This window comes from Erythrolamprus reginae, chromosome 2, assembly GCF_031021105.1.
Source record: "Erythrolamprus reginae isolate rEryReg1 chromosome 2, rEryReg1.hap1, whole genome shotgun sequence".
Taxonomy (NCBI): domain Eukaryota; kingdom Metazoa; phylum Chordata; class Lepidosauria; order Squamata; family Dipsadidae; genus Erythrolamprus; species Erythrolamprus reginae.
In genome coordinates this window covers 236,017,731-236,037,217 of record NC_091951.1, presented here as the reverse complement: position 1 = coordinate 236,037,217, position 19,487 = coordinate 236,017,731, and the positions used below count along the sequence as shown (strand labels likewise).

Sequence of the window (19,487 nt, the reverse complement as noted above, 5' to 3'; positions counted from 1 at the left end):
AAATTTATCAATTAGCAACATAATTTCTGGGGTGAATTGTGGTCGTATGTTTAGGACTACGTGTATATGGTTTAGATCAGTGGTTCTCAACCTGGGGGTCAGGACCCCTTTGGGAGTCGATTGACCATTTCACAGAGGTCGCCTAAGACCATGGGAAAAGATAAATTTCACATGGTATTAGGAACTAAAGCTTCTGTTCTGGTGCCTTGGAACATATGTTTACAATCCGACCAATCAGGCATTTACAGTGGGGATCTATCTGACCTTCCTGCCAATCAGCTTGAAGCTTTGTTGGGAGAATTGGGGCTAGACTTATGGTTGGGTGTCACCAGAACATAAGGAACTGTATTATGGGGTTACTGCATTAGAAAGGTTGAGAACCACTGGTTTAGATGATACCATTAATTTTATTGTGCTTTAATTGTCATATGATGTATGAAATAAATATTAAGATTAGCTGCTCATGAACATAATTAAAGTTCCTATGAGCTATAGAAATTATCTTCCTCCCACATGAAGAATCTTTTCCTTGTTGTTTTGTTTGATCCCTCACCTCTTTGTAGCAGATCTGTGAGAGGGAACGCATTACAGAAAAATAATTGGTGAAAATCACTTTCCTCCCTTAGATATTTCATCGGCAGTACTTCTCATGTACATGGTTCCCAGATTCTACATACAATATTTACAGTATTTGTAATTTGCAAATCTGTGTGTGGTGCCATTTGTTCCTCGTACTTAGTTCTGGATGAGATTGCACTATCCCAAATAGACCTGGTACTTCATCTTGACTTGTGACTCCTACTCAATGAGCAGGTCGTAGTCGTGGCCAGGACAGCCTTTGTGCCCATTTATCTGGTGTACCAATTGGTTCTTTCCTTGAGCGCTCAGTCACTCAAATCCTGATCATCCCATACTTGGACTATCGCAATGCACTCTGAAAAGGCTCCCCTTGAAGAGTATTTGGAAGCTACAACTAGTGCCAAATGAAGCCACACAGACAACTGTTGGGTCTCCTAGGGTGGCCGATATTACACTGGTTGCCAGTTTGCTTCCCAATCCAATTCAAGGTGTTGGTTCATATCTTTAAAGACTTCCGTTGCATGGGTCCAGGTTATTGAGATGCTGTCTCATCCCATGGGACTGACCTCTCCATCTCTGCCAGCAGAAAGGCCATGCTGCAGATTCCATGATCCAAGGAACTTTTGTGGGCAGAGTCCAAGAAGAGTTTTTCTGCTGTGGCTCCCACCCTCTGTTACGTCATGCCCCCCAAGGTAAGATGCACAGCTTTTGGTCCTGGATCTGCCAACAGGTCTGAGGTGCCGATGGGGTTGTGTTATTCGGGAGATGGTTAATTTCTTTATCTATCTATCTATCTATCTATCTATCTATCTATCTATCTATCTATCTATCTATTGGACTTTTATGGCGCCCCTCTTTGAGGACACGGGGCGGCTTACAATATATAACATCCTAAATCCAATTAATTTAAATTTATAATCTAAAAAACCCTATGTCTATCTTGCTCCCTTTCCTCCCATCATTGTTAATTTTAACTCAACTTTAGTATTAATATTTCTTGTTTTAATGTTTTAAATGTTTTATCTTATTGTTTTTAATTGATCGTAAGCTATCTAGTGTTGCCTCTCGAATTGCCTCTAAGTGAGATGGAATTTAAGTTTAGTAAATAATAAATAAGAAAATTAATAAAAAGGCCAAAAAAAAAGTCGGAATAGTGGACGTGACAGTATCTGGAAACAGCAAAATAGAAAAGAAAGAAGTGGAGAAGATAACGAGATACAAATAAAAATAGAACACTTGCGACAAAAGAAAGCAGAGGTAGTACCAAATAGTAATAGGGGTCTTGGGTAGAACTCCAAATAGACTAGGGCCACACTTCAACACTATCGGTATTGACAAAATCACCATCAGTCAATTGTAAAAGGCAGCTTTACTCCGAACAGTAAATTTCTGCAACATCTTGCAACAATATCTTTAGTGCCATCAAACATTCAAATCTGCCTATCCCAAGTCCTTGAGACAAACTCAATAAGTGGACCAAAATGCCAAAAAACAGTCTGAACATTTGACTAACTGCACGACAAACCAAAATAATAATAATAATAATAATAATAATAATAATAATAATAATAATGTTGATCCAGATAACATTAGTCCATTGTGCAAGCTAAGCAGATCAAGTTCTATAATTTCCCTGGATCTCACAGCAACCATAACCATCAATTTGTATGCATCGATCCATAATAAAACCATGTGTCTATAAAAATAATAAATATTTATCTTTTCTTCATTGTCTTGTAATTTTATACTCCCCATTCAATGCCTATCACTTTTTTTTCTGCACATGACCAAGTTTTATATTACAAAATATTGGAAGCAAGGATTTCTCTAATTCAAAAATAAAGACATCTTCAAATTGAACTCAATTCCTGGGGACAACATAGATTTATTTTATAAAAGGAAAAAGAAGTAGTGAAGAAGAAGAATATAACAATCAATTACTTAAAGCACCAGGTGTAAATTAAAATTAAGAAAAATCTTACATCAGCATGAGATCTTTATACACAAGAGAATGTATTTGTTGCTTAAAATACATGAAAAGCATATATGATTTCTTTAAAATTAACCTCATTGAACTCAGCAAAAAATTATCTGTAGACTGCATTCTAATCCAAACTTCATAAAAATGGCATGAATATTTCTTAACCCAGAACTAGTTCCTTGATTTGTAGTGAGTGTAAGGCACAAAAGTTATTTGAAGATAACATGAGCTGAGGTAACTTATCTAATCAAGGGCCAAGAATATTTGAACTTCTTCCAATTACAACATATTGATATTAATATGACTAAGCTAGCTTTAGCTCATGAACATTTTTAATTAGATTGTAGGTCAAGCTATTAATTTACTTTTCACTCTTACCCAAATATATCTTATGTTATTTGATTAGGTGACATAAAATTTCTTAAATAATTAGGGTATATGCAAGTGTGATAGTGAGAATGTCATAGATTTATGTAGCTGATCACTGCAGAACTATCACAATACAAATAATATTTGTAGCAGAAAAGAAAGTAAATCTAATAACTGATTCAAAATTCATCAAAAGTGCAGATAACGAGAAATTCTGTTTTAACCGTTGTGATTAATTATTGTGCTTTCATTTCATTTAGAAAATAAATCAACTTTAATGTTTTAATGGCACTTCAGATAATCATTCCCCTCACAAAAAAGTTGGTAGCACATATTTTCCATTAAAATTAATGAAATATGTTAAATTGCAGGTACTCTTCTTAATTTTAATCCAAATTTAAGGCAAAGTTCTTCATGTTATAAATATACATGAAGCTACGAAATTCAACTGCAAAATACTTAGTTATTTAAATACAATTTGACAGTCCACTGAAAAAACTGACATTTTCATTTTTGTATATTGAACAGTTTTCCTAGTCTCTGATAATTGTAAATATTTTACCATTAAAATGCTAAATGCTTTGTGACATTCCAAAAATGTTTGAATCATTAAATAGAAATATATTAATAGGTAAAGTTTTATTTCATGTTGATTTGTACAGATTGAATTTTATTATTAGTTATATTGGAAATATAAACTATATATAAATATAAACTTGAGATTAATAGAAATTATTAGGGTTATTCAGTGATTAAGAAAAATCTGGAAAGGGGTTTTGAACACATTTGTGTTATACACACCTGTGTTATACACACTTGTGTATAACTCAAGAAGTGGTAACTTTTTTTAGGACTGGGTAGTTGACTCTGCAGCTGTTTTAAATAGTTGCAAACAGCTACAATATATTCATTTCTAAAACATTACAAAGCACCTTTATGGAATCAAAGTTAAATCATGACAAAGTCCTTTAATGTTACTGTTGTCTTTATATATAAATACATAATGCATGTATATCCTTGATTTACCAAACAATTTTATTCTTTGATTATATAATCAAACAATTTTACTATTTGATTATACAATCAAATGTATTCTCTGTAGCTGCAAACACCAAATATCATGCTCAAAGTCTTCATGATGGACATGGTATTTAAAAGATTATTCTGATGTATATTAAAAGTATCACTTATTGTATTTATTGTATTATTGATACACATTTCTATTATACAGTATTTATTATGTTTGCCTTTTGCAAAGCTCTGAGTTCCTGGGCCTCGGTTTGGATTCTATAAATTAGATTTTTTAAGATATTTGTATTAAATCTGTATTGATATTTTGTAAAGAAAAAAATCTCAGCTGCTAATTGCTTATTTATTTTAAAATTTCTGTTTTTGTTTTGCCTTTTTAAAATGTTATTAGCCACCTGGAGTCACTTCTTTGAGATGGGTAGCCAAATATATTGATTGAATGCATATAAATAAATTTATAAATTAGTTTGACTTGCTCTATAACAACTCAGAACAACCTACAATATCTCAGGAAATTTGAGAGGTACTATCAAATTGCAAGAAAAGGTAGCAAAACCAGCTTCAATTCATATCAGAATGGGAATTCAAATTTGAATTGTGCTGCATATCTTAATATATAACACTTTTCTTAATAGTGTTAATGCTTCAGTAATCAATATAACAAGCACGCCACATAACAAATTTACAGTAATCTACTTTTGATCAAAATGTGAATGTAAATAGAACTAACAGGGGGGAAATAGTGTATCATATCCAAATGATATTTCAATTCCTATGATGTATCTGGGATGTGATGAATTTCTATTGTAGCCACTCGGACAATAGGATGGGTATTTTAAATGTTGCCGCACAAAGACATTTATATGTGAGTTGGGTGGTTATATCAATTTGCTTAATAAATAATAAAATCAATACCAACTCTCCTTGAAAAAGCAAAAATTATACATATCTGTTAGCGTAACTGATTTTGGCACCAGAGAAGCTCAAATCACCAAACCTCCAGTTCTATTTTTATAGCAGGTTTTATATTAGAATTGAGTACTATTTACCAAAAGTAACCTAAAATCTGATAGATTCTGTCATGTTCTCGTCATATGCTAAACAATAATAAACTTCATAGATTCATTAAACCAGTCAAAAAATTGAACTTACCAGTTCTGGCCTAGATTCTCCACCTTTGTTTGAATTGTCAGATAAATTATTGATTTCCTTTCAATACAGTGGTAATAAAGATGCAGGAAAATCTAGATTATCTGATCTTTCCCCTCATTTATTTGTTGCTCATTTCTTAATTGTACTAAGTTTGGAGTAATTTCATTATATGACAAATTAATACTGTCATCTCCTCTTGAGAATTCAAATGTTAACGTGTCAGTCTATAGGAACACACACACACACACAAAGCAAATGTGCAATCTAAGGCAAATGTGGTAAAAAAAACCCTTTTGTTAATCTTATATATGTGTGTATTAGTGTTTATTATTTCTACCATTCCTCCACCCCATATTAGAGATTGTTTCTATTTCGCTCAGTGAAGCAAATGTAGATGAAAACTAAATTGCCTGGTACATTCAGATTTTACATTGGGGGGAGGGGGGGGGACACACAGCCATGCAAATAACCAAAATAATCCTGTGTCATTTTCAGATAATAACATTGCCAAAAAGCATCTCTACTGTGCAATCTAAGAGAATCTTACCTGTTAATTGAACTAACGCTGGGCACTGTGTCATTATCGCACACTCTTTCTGCCAAAAGTCTGTCCCTGATCTCCCAAGCAAACATGGTGGGATTTTGGCGTTTATATTCTGCAATTTTTTCTACTACTTTGGGTGTGGCAACCTTTGGCTTTGAACCTCCAATAACTCCAGGCTTAATGCTTCCAGTCTCGTAATACCTAGAGTGAAATGCAGAAAAGAAAAGCTTAGGTTTGGAAAGCATTTTAATTATAAGCTCTCCTCCTTCCTCCAATAAATGATAAGAATTTAAGAATGGCACAAATTAGGTTCTTGCATTTTCAATAGGAATATATTAACATATCTTTACTGCATTGCATCACTGATAATAATACATTCATTTCTTTTCTTAGATTTGACATTATATATTATTTAAAGAGAGTAACTACAATAATACTGCGTGCATTTCTGCCAGCAAAAAGAAATGAGTTAAACTTCATGCTTGAATTTAAAATTATCTCAATATCTGCATCATTAATCTGTAACAAAATTAAATCAAACCAGTTTTTTGATGCTGCCATTTATATATATGAAATTTGACAATTTCATATATATATATATATATATATATATATATGTTTTTAATATAAATCAATCCAACAGAATATATATATATATACTGTATATATATATATACTATATATATATATATATGAAATTGTCAAAGACACAACACAGGCATGAAGTATTAAATTAGCATCATTTTTAAAAAGGAAGGAACTTAATAACCATGGGATACAGCGATGGTCATAAATCACTTTTTCCCAGTGAATTTTGTAAAAGAACTATTGTAAGTCAAATTACCTACATACAATAGTGAGTGAACTTCCATATACACTTTGTTGATTAATTTTCACATTTATTGTTAGTAATAAATCTTTTTTGGGGGGGGGGGGGTACTATTTGTGGCCTAATAAATTGTTAATCAAAAAAGCAGGAAGTGAAATTGAGCTACAGTCGTTCCTGAGACTGTATATATTTTCCCCTCCAAATATGTTGTATTTAATCACCCATTCGGTTTGGCCTACACACTGAGAATTGAAATACAATGTATCTGGAGCTCCTCTTTCCACGAACAATTATTCAAAAAATGTAAGGTTTGTGCAAAATCCCAAGGAAAAGATTCCCATACAACATTATTATTATTATTATTATTATTATTATTATTATTATTATTATTATTATTATTATTAATTAGATTTGTATGCAACCCCTCTCTGTAGACTCGGGGCATGCCTGCTAGCTTTTTAAAGAAATGAACCTGCCGTTCAGTTCCAGTTTGCACAAGCTGTTTATTGGTGAAAATATGTCCAAACCTTTGCATTCTGAGTGGCATAGCCCAAAATTATGGAATTTTCTCCCAAAGTCTGCTCAGGTGATCCTTGTGCTGCCTTCTTTCAGAAAATGAATCCAGTGACTTTTTTTTTCACCTGGGCATTCCTGGGTAACACAACTTATTAAAATCCAGTCTTCTTCTGGGTTAGCTACTACTTTGTTTTTCTTAATGAACTTGATTTAATGTATTTATTATTAGAATAAATATTTCCCAATTGCAGACTCCTGTTTTGTGAAATAGGAGGTTTGACTTGCCAAACTTTTGTTAACCTTCCAAAAATTGGTACAAATGGCTCTCTTCCAGATGGCTTTTAAATAATTAATTAAAATTGCTGCATTAAAATGTTAAGTGTAATTCAAAAACTGGTTTAATTTAAATTAATGATAATCCTTTTTATGCTTTTATTATTTTGGTTTATATCATTGTGGAATGGATAATTTTAATTGCCAAGATTAAATGGTTTCAAAATCTAATAAATAAACCAGTGTTGTGGGTTTTATTATGATGGATTTAGTTAAATCTGTTTCCATGATATTGTTGTGAATTGTACTGAGATCCTCTGGCAGGAAGCAAGGTATAGAAACAGAATAATAAATAAAATAAAATAGTGCCTCTGATCCAAATTTAATCGTGACTTTCTTATATATGCAATAATTATCATAGATTAAATAACAATGTGTTTATACTAACAATAATTCATTTATTAATTCAACTAACCAATTTTTAGGGCCACTCAATTGCCAAGAGACTCAAGTCAGCCCTTGAATAAGAAATAGGAACGTTTAGGTGCCTTCAGAGAATAATCTTCCTGCTTTGATCACATTATCTGACTTTAATCTAGTTAAACTAAAAAAAGTTCATTCTAAACCAATGTATCCTCTTCAAACCCAATATAAATCAATCAGATTTAATGCAGACATTTTTCACGTTACTCTAGACTTATGCAATGGAACTTTAAAAAAATAAAATGCTTAGTTTCCTGCTTTAGGCTTTGCTGATTAATAACTTATTGTTGCATCTCAGTTTTGGTCATATTTAGCACTTTGAAAATTCTGGAAGCAGTTGACATCAATATTGAATAGCCAGGTACCATTTTAGAGTGATTATACATTACCTTTAAAGGCACTGTGAATTATTAAATTATATTCCCATTCTTGGGGTGCTAAAAGTGAGAAAAATGGCTTGCCAAAAGAAAGTGTGGCAGGAGCAAGTTAAACAAGAGACCACAACGCCTCTTAACTAGTCTGACAATTTATTGCCTGAGAATAGAGTAAGTAGCATCGTCCATTCAGGAAAACAAGGTACATATGCTACCCAAAGTCAGTCAAATTGCACTGTCAGCATGAAGTAGAAAATGCAAAAAACCTCTCTCCCCAACACCACTAGTAAAAATACAATAATACCAGATTAATAACAATTGACCCTCTTTGTGATACTTGACATTTGGCCCTTAAATTGGCTGTTTTATTGAGCTCAATGGCAGGCAATGGCCCTGTTTAAACTATTAGCCAATGATGTTGCACTATTGAAAAGAAGACATTTTGGACCTGATTTGAGATCAATCAGTAAAAATGCCAACTTTGTTCCAAAAAGTTAAGTAAATAAGATCTGATCACTGGGATTTGATTTTTTTTTTTATCCTAATGTTATCGCCCCAGTTTTTCCTTGGAGCAAGTAATCACTAATATTTACTTTGTGTCATGGAAGTGTTCCCTCTAATTTTTTGGGGGGGTGGGCAGAAAAGTATAGTGTTTGAGCGGCAGTCCCTTCGGGACTGGGCGGCACAGAAATATTAAATAAATAAACAAACAAACAAACAAATAAAAAACCCACCCTGTTTTGCCTCAGAGAATTTCAAAATAAAATACTGTACTGTGTGTCTATAACAGTGAGCTCATAATAGGGCAACTCTATCAATATCAAAATGCCACTTAAATAGTTGAGCTAGTTTCAAACTAGATTTTGATTTTCTTTCTCTCTTCCTTACTCCCATTCTTTTTCTTTCTCTTTTCCTTCCTCTCTTTTTTCTATCTGTTTCTCTCTCTTCCTCTCTCTCTCCTTCCCTCTCACTCTTTCCCTCTCGGCTTCTGGGCAGGTTTGGAAAACTCTGAGTTGATGATGATTTTTAAGTGAGCGATTGCTCACTGCTCAGCTTAGAGGGAACTATGGTCATGGACAAACACAACAATACAAACTGGATTACTTTACAAATTAATATACAGTTGAAGATAGCTATAGCTTTCCAATCCTGGCTTGACCCAAAAAAGTTCCCAAATTTGCTCACGTTCAGATTATGGTTACTTTTGGAATTCATCATACTGTCCATTTACACACACCTCTAGTAATGATATTCTCAAGCACTATTGGCTACAGATTCATAACTCCTAACAAATTATTGTTATATATTTTGTATTTCCAACTATTTCTTTTGTCCCATGGTTAAACTTAAAACTTGTAAATTAAGAAATACAGATTCTCAAGATGGAATGAAACTTCATATATGTTTGGCTTCTTAGTTTTTAGATGCAAACATAGAGAAGGAAAGTGTGTTCCCCAATTACACTGACATTTTATGAACTGTAATTATTACTTATGAAAATAATGAGCTATGAAATTTCAATTTATTATTGACAACTTAAGTGACAAAGCTCCAGAACTTGATTCTTAATTCCATAATAATGCAAATACCTCTAATACAAAATCTATTCTGAAACATTAAAACTATTACATGTTCTCTCTAGTCTGCTTATTTGTTTCAGTCATTGATACCAATAAAAATGACACTGAAAATAAAGCAGGATACCATAAAACCAACATCTGACATTAAGAAATAGGACTTAACATTCCAGAAATATTGATGTTCTTGTCTAATATAAAAATAAAATATATGAAAATGTGTACAATATTTTTATTATATGTATACTTTTATTAAAATTTGTATAATACTGCTGACTTATTTTCCTTGCATTTACCAGCTTGCCTCTTTTAAGAAATATACATTGCATTACAACTTTTAACACTTCAGCCTTATAAGGCTATTTATTAAAAAGCAGTTCTGCTAAAATCAGAAAACTATTTCCAGAATTAATTTTATTTTAGGATTCAATATTAGCGCACGCATGTGCACACACACAAAGTCATATTTCCCCATATATAAACCTACAACCGTGTTTCATTCTCTATTTATACTTATACATATTTATACTTATATGAAATAATTGCAAAGAAAAAAGATCCATTTTATATATTTGTTGACCTTCTATATGTCTTCTGCTGACCAACAGCCAACACAAAGTATAGACATAAATCAGATTCATAGCTATATTTAATGTGTTAAACATCATGTTTTAATATCAGTGGGAAGGTTTTGCACTCACAATTAAGAAACTTACATAATTAGATTAAAGAATAAGTTTTTAATGGATTATAATTTAGCAAAATATTTAAAATAAAAGTTCTGCTCAAGTTCATTAGAAATTGTACTTTGGGTTTACAATACTAGATCCAGAGCTTCACACCTGTATGCTATAGCTAGCTAGTAAAGAAGAAGTAATAGAAGTGATTTTTAAAATGTCATGTAGGAAACTATAAAAAATAAGAGTTTAGTCTTGTACATAGTAAAATTTAATCAAATCTGTTATGTTCATTTTTGCCATCATTCCAAGTAGTTCCGTGCAAAATTGTTACATAGATGGCCAAATATTGACTTTTTCTAACTTTTGCAAATATAAAAACCTAACTATTCAGGTAAGAGGAAACAATATATCCATAACACCTAAAACATTGACAAATTTTAGAATGAAAGATTTTTATTTAGGAAAACATGCGGTACATCTACAGACTACCTTTGATGAGAACAATTAACTAAGTACTGTAGTTCTAATTTATTTTTCCCTTACACAAATTTAATGTGTATGTTCAATCTTATTAAATTGAGTAAAAACTCATTGAAGCGTTATATTGATGTTCAAAATTATGATGCTATCTCGCACATACCATTTCTTAATCTACATTTATATTATTGGAAATTGTCCTCTTTGGTTTTTTTAAATAAATGTTACTGTTGTAGAATTGCTTAGATCAGAACAACAAAACTGAAGTATCGTTACATTTTTTGTATATGCAATTTGTCATTATTTCCAAATTAATTCCATTTCAAAATAAAATTATATATATTCCTTTCCATTATCAGCAAAAATATGTTACACACACATATATACATACACATACACACACACTGACAATTATATATGTATGTATAATTTTATGATTTGGACTGCAGCCTAAAACCTCAGTCAAATGTACATTTAAATATTAAAGCCAGAAGTTCATGCACTTCAATTCATTTACCTGAAAGTAGACTCAAAGAGGCCAGTAGAATTATTGCTAAATTAAAACACTAAATTAGCACGGATTAGATTTCAGAAAGGAAACAAGTTTTCCTTTCACTTAAGCAATAACTTCTGGCAATTTTTCAGTTCAGAGATTCAGTAGGAAGCTTATGATACATGTTACCAAAATCACAAATTCAAGAATGTAAATAAAGCGTTTTCCAGCCACAATTTTTAACTATTCATATTATTGGCTTAGTCATCTTTCTGCTAGCTGAACTATTTCTTAGAATAATTCCAACACACAAACACCATGCATTCCCCCCCCCCCCCCAGAATTGGTCTGATTCATTTTGATCTGCTTTTACCTGCCAAGAATTTTGCTGACACAGCCATGGCTGACTCGCAATTGCCTGGAGATGTCACAAGGTCGGACACCTTGATGGGCAAGTTCCACAATCCTTTGGCGAACAACATCAGGCAGCGGCCGACCATTCACAAAAACACCCCCTAATTGATTCACTCCTCCATGTCCTGAAAGATATGGGGGAAATAAACAAAAAAACAAGCAGAGAAAAAAATACATCTTTGTGACTGTTTGGAAAATGCTTTAATTAAAAGGCGGCCTGCAGCTATAAGGCTTCCCCTCTACCATTAAGCATTGAATAACTTCTTCATAAGAGTTTGGACATTTCTAAAATGCTAGTTATGGTTTATTTGCTCAGAGGAGGACGAACAATGTTATTTACTAAAACCTAATTTGACACTGATAGCAATTTTACACTTGTGTAACTCTAATTACTTCAATAATTACCCAAGATTATGTGGCATGAGATTCAGTCCTCCAATTTGTAGGGGGGGAAATCTCTTAAAAGTTATTTTTAGGCCAGCCCGCAACTCATCTGTCACCAAAAAATTATGAATGATAGCTATCAAATTTAAGGTGCAAATATGAAGCTAAAATTCTTAGCATGCTTGTTTTAACATCATTAAATTCAATCAGATTTACTTGCATGTAAATATGTTTACAGTAAGTGTGCCAGTCTAACTTTGATGATAAATAAAGCCAAGCCATGCACATCTCTGGAGGAAATAGGGCCAGATTTTAAAAGGTGGCTCCATTGATGGGACTTCCAAAAGTATTCTGTTTTTCTTTCAATATCATAGCTCAGTTATTAATGCCTTATATAAATGTCTGTGTGCATGTAATAACTTCAGATTTACATATTTTACAATACCTAGGAAAATATTAAGGCACTATATTGCATGACTCAGCGAGACAGGGCTATTTTTCTCTGTACATGTACATTTTCACTATTTTTAAAAATAAGTTGAAACATCTGGTGTAAAATGATTTCCAATTAGATAAATAGGAGCTAACTGGATAAAACCAATAAGCATGAAATACAGTGCCATGGAATCGTGAGAAAATATAATTAACTCTGAAATTGTTCATCAGACAAACTATAATAAAGAAGTAGAAATGTTGAACACAAATAATTGCAAGAGCCAACATTATTGGCAATACTGAATAAAGTAATTTCTCTATTTACAGAAGGCTTGAACTGAACACAATCTACTAACTCTGCATTAAATAAAAATCTAGTTAACTATATCATCCATGTTTATTAAGACCAACAATGTTACTATTGATAAACGTGACAGGGTCTGCATATATCTTCCAAAACTGATATATAGTGAAAGACCATTATTACATGTTAAAGATTAATTTGAATAAGTAGGATTAACTGAAAAATGATGTTTTGCCCTGGAACTGAAGTTTAGCTAGTTTTATGTTTTGTTTGATCTTTAGAACATAATCTAAGGAAAGAAGGAAAGAAAAGATAAACGAAAATTAAAAATACACTTTAGCAGATTTTTAAAAGAATAGAATGTTTAAGTGTGTTTTACTCTCGTTAACTATGTCTCTGATATTAAGAGAATTATTGTTCAGTGTCTTAACTGCACTATTTTTAAAAATCCTTCAAAATTACAATGTCTTTGCAAATTTCAGCTCATAAAAATGCAGTCGATAAATATAAGTTTTATAGATTTACAGACTTAATTAGAACTCTGGCAATTTGGAAAGAAATCTCATTTATCAGTTAATATGCACTGTATATTACTCTGATCTGGAGGTGTGTGAGCGTCAATTCCAGTTTCTTAGGTGAAACAGTTCACTGTCAAGGGAATCAACCTAGAGTTAGTGAAACTGAGTCTCTTGGACTAGTTAAACAAGGCAAGATAGTAAACACTGCAGCTTTCCAAAGCTAACAGACCTGCAGACAGTAATATGTTGTATTATTGCTGCAATGTATCCAAAATATATATTTAAATATAGGGGTAAATAGGATAGGAAGTGAAAGATGGGAGTGGGGGACGGAAAGAGAGGAGCATAAAAACAGAGAGAAAATCCATTTTATCTTGAGGTAGAACTTCCATTAAGACTAGGGAATGCTTTAATTCTACAATAATTGCAGTCCCTCTACACAGTTTAGTCAGATGTTAATAAAAGACAGCAAACAGCTGCTGAACTGTTTAAAACTCAGCCAGTATTTGTGGGGTTTAAGCAGTTTAATATATTGTAGCCCAACTGAATAAATCTGCAAGGCTCTATCTATGTTGCAATTTTTGCAGAAGCAAGTGTAAAAATTACATTTCCAGAATTGCAAATATTAACGTTACCTTTATGGAAAAACAATAAAATAAACTGAAAAGCACAAGTGATAGTGAAATGAATGACCAAGTCTTAAAAAGCTGACATTCATACATACTTGATGTGTGTGGTATGTGTATATCAGAAGGATTGTTACTCTACCTTCCCAAACTCAGACTGGTTCCAATAATCTAGGGAGGGAGGGAGTCACTCTAAAGCAAGAGAGCAGGAAAGAATGCCAAGGAAAGAAAACAATGCAAAAATAGTATTGTCAGAGCTTCCTCTATTTTTTCACATGGGCTGAATCTGCAATTTCTTTCTGCCATTAAATGATAAAAATGCAAGTAGTGGTAAAAATATTTGCAAACAAACACAGGCAGATATGCCCTTCCAGAATTTGTGTGATTGTAAGCTCCAGATTTACAATGCTCATCTTTTTTGCTGGAGAAGTATTTGGGATGGCAAGGGAATTACTAGTCCCAATAAGAAGAAACTCCTATCATCAGGGAGAGTTTTCCCTGTAATCCTTCTCTATTATCACACAAAGATTATCTCCTAGCAGATAGATCTCTCCAGTATTTAAAAGTAACACAGGGAGTAGAAAGAGTGCTGAGAAAGATTCATCATGAGCCAAACCTTCCTTGCTTTTAAGGAAATAGCCCAGCACACGAGAAAGAAGGCTAAAAGTACATGAGATGGGGAGATTATAGTTTATATTTCGACATGCAAGATAATCCAGCTCAGCTGCATACAGTGAAAATAGTTTCACTTCCATGAACAATTGATTTGTCCCAGAGAGAAAATCAGCTTGAACGCTTGCAAATTTTCAGGAAAGAATTAGCTGCTCCAAATACTTCCATAGAAGAATCAGTGGGGCATGTGCACAAGTGCTTCAGTGTGCCATGTGTGTCTGCGCGTAATTTTTTTTCCAAGGTGTTAGATGTCACCTAAGATGCTGGTGGTGGACAGGAATTTGTGTTGGTTTTTAACAACACAAATTGCCTAACACTCACATTATATATGCTCAATCAGTATGTATAGATAAAGATATTGATATGAATATATAGACAGTCATCTCTAAGATTAATCTTTGTAACTGGTGCATCTTTGGATCATTATATTGTTAGATAAATAATCCCCAAGAAAAGATCATTACAGAGGCATTACAGAGGCCAGTTAATCTTTGAGTCTTAAATTGTTTCAATATACATGTATAAATGCTGATGCCCCTCTTGAAGTGTGACTAAAAACTGGAGTGCATATTTGTGAATGAGTGAAAAATGACCGACACACTTCTAAGCCTTAACTCTTAATATTCTTTTGCCTGTCTAGTCCAGTTTAGAGAGGAAATTTTAGATATTTTGATCGCCTGCAGAGTATTATCTGAAGTTCATCCTCAAGACATTCCTGCTGTTATAAAGTTCAGCTGACTCAGCACATGATAATAGCAAACAGCTTGATCTCTCTACAGTAAAATGCCAATTGAACAATGTTCAATTTCTCCATGCGTTTTTGGTTTTGCCAAGACACATAAATATTTGATGGGCGAGCTTAAATCTGAAAGCTCGAATATGGATCTGAGAGTCTGGTTTGGACACTCAACAATTCTTTGCATTTTGAGCAAACCCATCACAAGGCAAGTCAACCGCAACCAAAATGCTTATTTTGTCTCGATCTCATCCCCCCCCCCCCCAAAAGTATGCCTTTTCACAAACAGATCGTCAGCACATCAGAAAAGTGTGCGCTCAAAAGAATAAAAGTTGATGAAAGGACGAGCCACGAGAGGAAACTGGCCTCAACAGATGAAGGAGGAGGATCATCTTGAAGGGTCTGTTTGAAAGAGGTTTAAAGACTTCGCTTGCCCATTGCTGATAACCGCCTAGCTCTACCCTGCTAACCAGGGGCGGAGGGGGGGGGAGAGGAAGGACAGTCGGTTCCAGCTAATTCTTCAAGTAACTCCGGTGAGAAAAACACCGAGGTATTATGCCGAAAAGATCCATAAGAGGGGGAGCGGACGGACTGAGGACGGACGCCCCAGGAAACTCGCCTAAGATTCTTCTTCTGTGGGGAAAAAAGCTGCTAAAATGGAAACATTGCTCCAGACCGTGAGGAAGAGGGAGAAGAGGAGGAGGAGGAGGAGGAAGAAGAAGAAGAAGAAGAAGAAGAAGAAGAAGAAGAAGAAGAAGAAGAAGAAGAGGAAGAGGACCGTAGGTTTGCTTTCCCCGCAAAATCAAACGGGTACCCCCTTTTTGTTTTCCCCCCGAAAATTGCTGGGGGGGGCTTTTTCCGCGTGACTTTTAAAGCGGGGATGTGCGTGCTTTCTTTCCAAGCCGTTCCCCCTCGTTCAAAGGGTTCAGGTCAAAAGCTCCCTTCGCTTCGAGGGAGTTGTTTAGGAGTGAGGCGAAAGGAAGGGCAAGCCTTTTAACAAGCTGACGACTAGGCTGGGGTTTAGTCAGTTTTTTCTGCTTAAAATTATTTCCTTTAGAGAACGGGTCAGCTTGTCTCTAGAGAAGCGTTACAGAGACGTTTCAGCGCCTGTTATTTTTAGGTGCTTTTCGGCAACGAATGCGATGCGGCCATGCTGTAGAGTAAATGGCTTATAATGCCACGTTTTGATCCTCTACCTGCCACTTTTGGAAAAACAACTTGCTATTTTCTCCCCTACGCAGGGGTGGGGAGGGAGGGAAGGAAGGAAGGAAGGAGAGGGGCGGCATACAAATCCAATAAATAATAATAAGAAGGAAGGAAGGAAGGAAGGAAGGAAGGAAGGAAGGAAGGAAGGAAGGAAGGAAGGAAGGAAGGAAGGAAGGAAGGAAGGAAGGAAGGAAGGAAGGAAGGAAGGAAGGAAGGAAGGAAGGAAGGAGAGGGGCGGCATACAAATCCAATAAATAATAATAAGAAGGAAGGAAGGAAGGAAGGAAGGGATTTAAATAACTACCACCAAGGCATTGGGGTCGGGGAGGGAGGGAGAGAGAAGTATAAAACTCAGCTGGGATTGGATGCTCTTTCCTCGTTCATCCACCCACCCACCCACCCACCCCGGAATTGACAGGCACACTTTTTCCGGTTTGTTTTTGTTGTCCTTACATTCCTGCAGAAGATATCGATCTACCCTTGTTTTGGTTAATGGAGGCTCCTTTCCCCGCAGCTTCCGCACTCGGCCTCTCTTCAAATTAACACAAAGGAATTTCCAGCGAGGAGGAGGGAACGGCAGGCGGTTTGAACATTTCTGCCCCCATATTTTAAATATGAAAATGTTGTTTCCCTAGAATAAGATGCCTCTCATAAACCCCCCCAAATTCTTTTTGGTTCTGGTTGGTTTCGGATGAGCTTTTCCTACAGATTTCTAATTTAGATACTGCCAGCCAAACAGGCCCTTTCCTCTGAAGGTGAATTATGGTATCTCCTCGCCAACAGTTTCCCATCTGACTTCTCTATCTGGTGCTTATTCTGTGTATCCAATGGGGGAAGCATGAAATGGTTTCGTGGAGCAAACGATTAGGTAGATAAATAGATAACACAAAAGAACATTTGTCTTCCTTAAAAGCCTGCTATGCACGAGAGAAATGTGTTTGGGTCCTCTCCTAGGTTTTCTCGAAGCCTCTGGATCTAATCCAGCATTTAACTCACCGTGAGAGACGGTGTCATTTCTCATAACCCCGCATTCATGAAAAATCTCCCCCGATCTTCTCAGGCACAGCAAATCCCAAGCAAATATATTATCCATGGCTGCTAACACGCCGGCTATTTTTAAACACGCCGGTACATTAATTTGTTGTTGCCGAGAGGAGAAGCAGTAGTAAGGGTACTTCTACTACGTTATTATTTACTACTTACTACTAGTAGTAAGGGGAGTACATAGGTGCACCAGCGTGCCTTCCGTCCCCTGTCCTAATGTTTCTTTCTTACTAGTGTTATGTTTATAATAAACATTGTTATATCTGTGTATACTAGTGTCAGCCGCTCTCGTCGCTTTAGAACCCAAGCTCAGGAAACGTCAACAGATTACACACTTTTTGGTTTAAAGTGCTTGATATATATTCAAGACTATTTCCGAGATTTCTTAGAAGGGCATTCAATTCAGATGGGCTGCCGCAATCCTAGCATTAATTTCAAATATTTTTCCCCATTATATCCGTAGAGGCGACTAATTACAATACGTAGATATCGATATTCTAGCTGGGTGATTTGAACTTGGTAAGATAGCGAGAGCCAGAGAAAGAGCAGCAATGGGTAAACGCAAAGAATCAAAATGTATGGAAGAGAAGTAAAAATACGTTGAATGAGAAAAGAAAGAAATGCGGGATAGGGGGAAAGGCTCCTGCTATTTGCTCAGTAGCCGTCTAAATGTAGGTTGTTTGAAATCGGCGCAACTTACTTACTTGGTATCTTTAACCGAGAGCGCCTGTAAAGTAACTGGGTCTGGGTCCCCCCCCCTTTTTTTTTTTTTTGCTCTTGCCCCGGATCTAACGTCTCGCACTAATAATAATTAATCTGGGCTGGGGAGATTATTTTAAGGCCGCCAGGTCCTAGAACCCGCGAATGAGTTCTTTAAACATGAAACCAAGGCGAACCCACTCCGGTCGAAGAGCCCCAGATTGGGCGGAGGAGGAGTTACAGCGCGCACACGTTTACTTGAAACCCTCCCATGGAAATCAACTGAGAGCGCTTGGCGATCTTCTTCTCCCTTCGACCGGATCGTGTCCCCAAGACCGCTGCGTTAACTTTCAAAGGCGGCCGGTGGTTTTACACGGGAAGGGAGCGAGCGGGAGGTTTTGGTTTTGGGGGCTTAGGTGTTGGTTTTAAACTCCTTGGAAATCGCCGGGGGAATAATTAAGCTTTAGTTGGGAAGAGGTTGAAAGCTGCCAACGCGGCCGGCTCCAGCCTCCTGAGCTGGCTTGGGAGATGCTGATCCGATGCGGCTGTTGCCTCTCTCCAGAGATGCCCAAAGATGTCTCAGCTCTAGCAGTCTTCCCTCCTCCTCCTCCTCCTCCTCCTCCCTCTCTCCCTCCCTCCCTCTATTTCTCTCTCTCTCCCTCCCATTTCAATAAACAAACACTCTGCGCTGCTGGGGAGCGCAGCGAAGGCAAGGCGGCTTAGTTTGGTGCCGAAAGGCAAAGGAGGGGGCACAAAAAAAATTAAAAATTAAAAAAAACACACCACGGAACCAGCCGCCTCTACTTACTATGCATCGCTGCAAACGGGTCGTGCTTACAGTGTATCTCCATCTGGGCTGGTGATCCAGGCTGCTCCAGAGGCAAAGCTGAGCCGACGGGGGGGGGCGGAGAAAAGAGGGGGAAATTGTTTTCGCTTTCAAGAGCAGCTTAAGTTAAAGACTCCTTAGGACCCCCCCACTTCGCTTCGTCTGGGGAATCGAGCGCTTTATTAGTCACAAGCGTCGCTCGCAATCATTTTGTTTCTTGGAGGGGGAAAAAGAATACATGAATACAATCCCGAAAGACCCAGCGGG

The 19,487-nt window shown here is 35.6% G+C and overlaps 1 protein-coding gene across 2 annotated transcripts in view; it reads right to left on the bottom strand.

The window, feature by feature from the left end:
• The window catches only part of PAX5 (paired box 5), a 308,938-nt gene extending 289,693 nt beyond the window's left edge, over positions 1–19,245 (bottom strand). For both annotated transcript variants that reach the window (XM_070742266.1, XM_070742267.1), the window contains exons 1-3: positions 19,203–19,245; positions 11,730–11,895; positions 5,658–5,855 (exon numbers count right to left, since the gene is read on the bottom strand). In XM_070742266.1, coding sequence (XP_070598367.1) covers positions 5,658–5,855; positions 11,730–11,895; positions 19,203–19,245 — 407 coding nt within the window. The remainder of the gene's footprint in view (positions 1–5,657; positions 5,856–11,729; positions 11,896–19,202) is intronic.
• Positions 19,246–19,487: the final 242 nt, after the last annotated feature.